This window comes from Lottia gigantea (genome assembly GCF_000327385.1).
Source record: "Lottia gigantea unplaced genomic scaffold LOTGIsca_63, whole genome shotgun sequence".
Classification (NCBI taxonomy): Eukaryota; Metazoa; Mollusca; class Gastropoda; family Lottiidae; genus Lottia; species Lottia gigantea.
The window spans coordinates 1,352,814-1,358,581 of record NW_008710145.1 but is presented as its reverse complement, the minus strand read 5'-3'; the positions used below and the strand labels follow the sequence as shown (position 1 = coordinate 1,358,581).

At 35.0% G+C, this 5,768-nt stretch overlaps 1 protein-coding gene across 1 annotated transcript in view; it reads left to right on the top strand.

Annotated features, from left to right (window-relative positions):
• The first annotated feature begins 1,504 nt into the window (after positions 1-1,504).
• The window catches only part of LOTGIDRAFT_204525 (hypothetical protein), a 12,881-nt gene continuing 8,617 nt past the window's right edge, over positions 1,505-5,768 (top strand). Inside the window, exon 1 of the mRNA XM_009064555.1 lies at positions 1,505-1,908. Coding sequence (XP_009062803.1) covers positions 1,685-1,908 — 224 coding nt within the window. The 5' untranslated portion in view covers positions 1,505-1,684. The remainder of the gene's footprint in view (positions 1,909-5,768) is intronic.

Here is a 5,768-nt window from a genome sequence, read left to right as displayed (position 1 = left end):
AAATTGGAATGGCGCAAATTGATGCTATTAGTGTCCCCGATACACATAAAAGATGTAGAAAACCACCTTTCCTAGATTTTGGTGTATAAATGTAAGCAAAACACAGTTCCGACCTACGAAAAACCAGAGAGCGAGCCTGTAATCTTGACTCTTAGATGCGGCATTTTGGGGCTGATTTTAGTTCTAGAAGTACTAGAAAATGTACTGTGTTAAATAAGGCCTACAATATATGGTGATCTGACATATAAATACCAGTGTATTGAGGCCGAGTTCATTATATTGTTGTTAAGTCGCACGATGGGCTTCGCTTCTCGAGTGAATGTTTTTTAGGTTGGCTATTGCTGTGTGCGAGAGCCGATTGTGCATGGGTATTGATATAACTTTGGTAGGCCTTCCCTCGACTAAACATTGGTAGGTTCCCAGGACTGTTGTGGATAACTTGNGAAACTTACAGTATTTCAGCTTCTGAATGTAAACTAATTGAAAACGAACGTGGCGTGAGATATTGATTCTAAAAAGGGATACAGAAATGAGATCTTGATTTACTTTAGATAATTAAACCAATCTGCAATCCAATTTCCAATACAATGCTGTATATTTACGTGGTAATTTATTTTTAACAAGGTTATGAGACGTGTAACTTTTTAAACTACAGACACCAGGTGAAAGCATAGAAATGTAACATGGAAATAACGACGTCACACAACCATTATTGACATTTCAATGACCTTCCCCCATTTTTACCTACAAGAATGCGGTCACAGTTATACAAAGGTTTTTTCCACCTCGATAATTATTGGCAAGAGAACTTTCTCGTACAACCATTTACACAATTTTACAAGACACCAACTCTAGGAAAACAAATTCAGTTTGAGCAAGTAGATACATAAATGTTAAAAGCGTATTTCAAAATTATTTTTAGGTATAACCAGTGGTTATTTAGGGAGGGGGTGGGGGATGGGCACGGTGCCTTAGGGCCAGAAAAAATGAAAGATTTATTCTACTTTCATCGCCAAACTCGCGTTAAATATATTACCCGCCTTCCTACATTAGAAAAGTTTCCATTGCCATTGAAACTTTCAAATGGGGCTTTCGTTTAGCGATTCTGACCCACGAAACTGCGTCAGGCGAGTTTTGACCAACAGCTCTTACCCCACTTTCACCGACAACTTTCATAAGATTTATCAGAGTCTTGAAAAGGGGCAGATATTTCGGACTAATCTGAAATGTTAGGCCTACCTTCCTTGGGAATAGATCTATATAAAATATCTAGAAAAGTGACCGCAATACAATATAATAATATAAACACGGACATGGCCACGATTTAATCAATGACGTTATGACCTGAACAATATTCTCCAGAATGTCATTATTACATGGCAATAACTGATGACACGCATGATGTCACAATCATATTTACAGTGGAAAGTTACCAGTACAATCTGCATTGATTATTTTAATTTGCTTATCCACAGTAACATATCCTGACGTTTATCTGTAGATAAGGACACTCTAAACGCATGAGTTCAGTCAACAGAAACCAGAAACAGACTATATACAGTCTGTTTATCGAAAAAATTCAGTTAATAGTTTTACGATTCGAACGAGACACACGTGGAAATTTTCATACTACATAGTAACGTTTATTAACATTTTTCATAACTGGGAATTTTAAACTTTTAATATGGAAATTGAAAACTACGATACACCACTGGAGAATGAAAACAACGAACCCTATTCAGATCCTTCAAAAGTTGTGCGACCGAAATCTCTAGAGGAATTAATTCAAGAACTGCATAAAATATTTGCTCATGAAAAAGTAAATGTAGATTATGTTCAACGTTTGATGACATTATACATTAGTAACAAAAGGGAATGGAAAAAATATGCCAAGTCCGACCCTCACAGGTAAAGTAATAATACTTTTATTCATTGTTTTTCATCTCTTGTCTTTGTCTTGGGCGAATATCATTTTTTTTACTTTACAATTTACTTCTGCAAATTTTATTTTAAAATGTATGCCGATATCCATATTTTACATAATATTATATAGGTTACACAATCAGTCACAAGACTTCTTATTCCTTACAATTAGTAACATGGTTTACAATATACAATACAATAAATATACATCACTGCAATTTGAAAAGGAAAAGTGAGTTAACTTAATAATAGGGCCCGTGGAATGACTATTTTTTTGGTAAACAATGTATTGCCCTGCCAAAATGTAATACGTCAATGAAAGCATTTGATAGCTCTTTTATGCACTACACAAATACAGCTGAACGATATTTTTTTCTATCCTATACTGTATGCTGTATTAGTACAATGCACATTATAGCACAATCTGCCAATTTATCTTTCACCTAATAATTCCTACATTGAAATAATCTTTCTACAATATATTTTATTATATTATATTTAATTATATCTTTTATCAAATCTTTCGATCAAACTACTGTGATTCCTGCCATTTCACTAATGACATTATTAGAATGGGGCACAGGCCTATCAGTATCAGTGTCACCAATACACATGAAACGTTCAGAAAATCCCTTTAGATAGTTATGTAACAGCTATGTGGACAGTGAGGTTCTTTGCCCTGGAGCAATTAATTTAAATGTACTGAGAAGCCTTTTCTTTCATACAGTTGTTTCTGCTGTCATGGACGATGTACAGTTATCTGCATGACTACCCTTCTGGAATAAAACTATTGTATCATATTGAATGGTCTTCACGTTATATTAAATAGTTATATCTAATTTTGTTTTGTTAAGGCAGTGGCTTTTTTTTCTTAAACTTAACCTAAATTCTCGACAAAATATTATAGTATATATACTTATACTGTAGGCCTATCTTGATTTAGAAGAGCAAGATATATTTTTAAGTAGAAAATTAGATTAGTTGCTCTCAGGACAGGTGGTCTGTGGTCACAATATTATGGTCACATTTGAGAGTAACTGTGCCCATTTTACTGTATTTACCTTGCGACCAAATTACTGTACACGTGTATTTGACTGTGACCATATTGTATTTGACTTGTGACCAAGTTACTGTATTTAACTTGTGACCAAATAACTGTACTTATCTTGTGACCAAATTAATGCAGGCCTACTTATCTTGTGACCGAATTACTCTATTTAACTTGTGACCTAATTCATGTATTTAACTTGTGACCGAATTACTGTATTGAACTTGTGACCGAATTACTGTGTTTAAATTGTGACCAAATAATTATAATCAACTTGTGACACATTAATAACTGTTTTTAACTTGACGTGACCAATTTTACGTACCAATCTAATTACTGGTAACCAAATGATTTATATATCACAGAGTATCTCATATTGAAGAGTCGCCATTTTAATATTTAAACTCAGATAATTCTGGACACATGGATTTGAAGGCTCAAATTCCGATGGTGGGATGTTAACACTATATAATTACTGATTGGTGAAGCTAAAAAATTCCCGTTTCTGGGACTAAAGTATGATTGGTTCAAAAATTGGCGCATCTGTCCCTTTTAGGGGAGAACACCCGGTTCCAAACTAGGTCAAGCCAAAAACAAAGGGGTAGAATGTGGTAAACAGGTTTTGGTTTCCCTAAAGAAAGCGTTCTTTGAAAGATGGAGTATTGTATATGATTAACCTAGTGTGACGGACGTTCACAATCATATCAAACAGAATCTATGTATACCTTGATCGTCAAACCAATTCTGGCTGCACAGAGGTTAAGACACATATAAAAATTGTAACTGCTCAGTAACTTTCAAATAAACTGTATTATTTAAAATAATGACTTTATACTATTAAAACCGATCCTGTAAGCATTCTCACAATACTTATGTATACAATATGTATGTTTCTGCACCCGATCCTGTAAAATTAGCTCTCTCAAAGAGAAAATTATTTGTCTTATTATGGTTTCTGCATGACTTCCAGCTCAAATATAGCATATAACTTCGTCGTTTCGTTAAAGTTTGGATTATTGTTCCCTCTCACCTGTACTATGTCAAGCTATTACGAAATTCATTACGTTTTATACCCTGACTACAATAGCCACCTTTCTTGTGTCACAGACGTTAGGTTATACAGAGATTTGATTGGATTGTAAGTTAGCAACCAGAGGTCTCAACAGAAAGTCTGTAAAAACTTAACAATAACCATAAAGTTTATAGTCTTTCTATCAATGGCTCTGATTGGCTGCATTCGCTCCCGTACAATCCAATCAAATCGTTACACAGTAAAGGTAGCTATTGCAGTCAAGTTAAAAGACGGAGTACGTTATATAATAACTTGAAGATTATTCCTTCCTGTCCGTGAATCAACATTCACACGACGTGATATGGAGTCATACTCATAGGTTATCTCTGGTACTTTTTTTGCAAATGGTTTGTAGTATATTTGAGCTCCATTAACTGACGAAGCAAATATTACGGCGACAATATACCTTTGAAAGCTTGAAAAATAATTGTTGCTGCTCAAATTAACTAAAGGCCGTATGCAGGACTCTTTCCTTGACTAAAGTTGAACTTTGGCTAAAGTCGAACTTTACAAAGTTAGGATTAAGGCTTTCATTTTCTACATTTGATAGTCAAATTTAAGCACGACTTTCGTAAAGATTGACCGGTGCATACCTAAAGTTTAGGTAAAGTACGAGCGCTGCGTATGGCCCTTAGTGTTATAATGACGAGATTTTACAACATATCAAACATTGGGTATTGGCAATACAGACGCACACCGAAAGACAAAAAAATACTTCCGTGGCATGTAAATGCGGCCGCTCCATTGACACATTGGGCTGGTTATGGGCCTGGTGCGTTGCCTCCCCAACAAATGGAATAACAATACCGGTAGATGACCTGTTGTGGTCAGGTCGTTGGTGTTTATATCATTGATGTTTATCGAATACCATCCTATATAAAGGTTGACTTGTAGGTTTTGTGCCAGCAAATACGTAGTATTAAATGTTCTTTGAAAGAATCCTTTCGCTATTCATAACAGTAAATATGTTTGATGTACAGATGTTTTAAGTATCATTAGAGATAAAATCTATTAATAATTAGAATCCGCACTTAATACCACACTCACTACAGCTTCATCGACATCATTCAGATATGTTGTATACCTTCAACATGACACCCCGGAAGCTTTTCCAATCTCCTCCATCGGATGGTTCCATCAACTCAACTAAAACATCTCGATGATTTGGGTCTAGATTTAAACAGAGATTGATTGGACTGGCATATCCTATTAGAAAAACGCATATTTATTGCACGATAAAATCAAATCTTTTTAATATTGTACAATCGAACCCCAGTAAAGTTTGAAGAGAACACCCGGTTTCAAACTAAGTCAAGCCCCATACCAATGGGTAGAATGTGGTAAACAGGTTTTGGTTTCCCTAAAGAAAGCGTTCTTTGAAAGATGCAGTATTGTATATGATTAACCTAGTGTGACGGACGTTCACAATCATATCAAACAGAATCTATGTATACCTTGATCGTCAAACCAATTCTAACAATACTTATGTATACAATATGTATGTTTCTGCATGACTTCCAGCTCAAATATAGCATATAACTTCGTCGTTTCGTTTAAAGTTTGGATTATTGTTCCTTCTCAACTGGACCATGTCAAACTATTACGAACTTAATTATGTTTATAGCCACCTTTCTTGTGTCACAGACGTTTGTTAATGCAGAAATTTGATTGGATTATACGTACGTGAATACAGCCAACAGATGACTCTGATTGGCTGCATTCGCT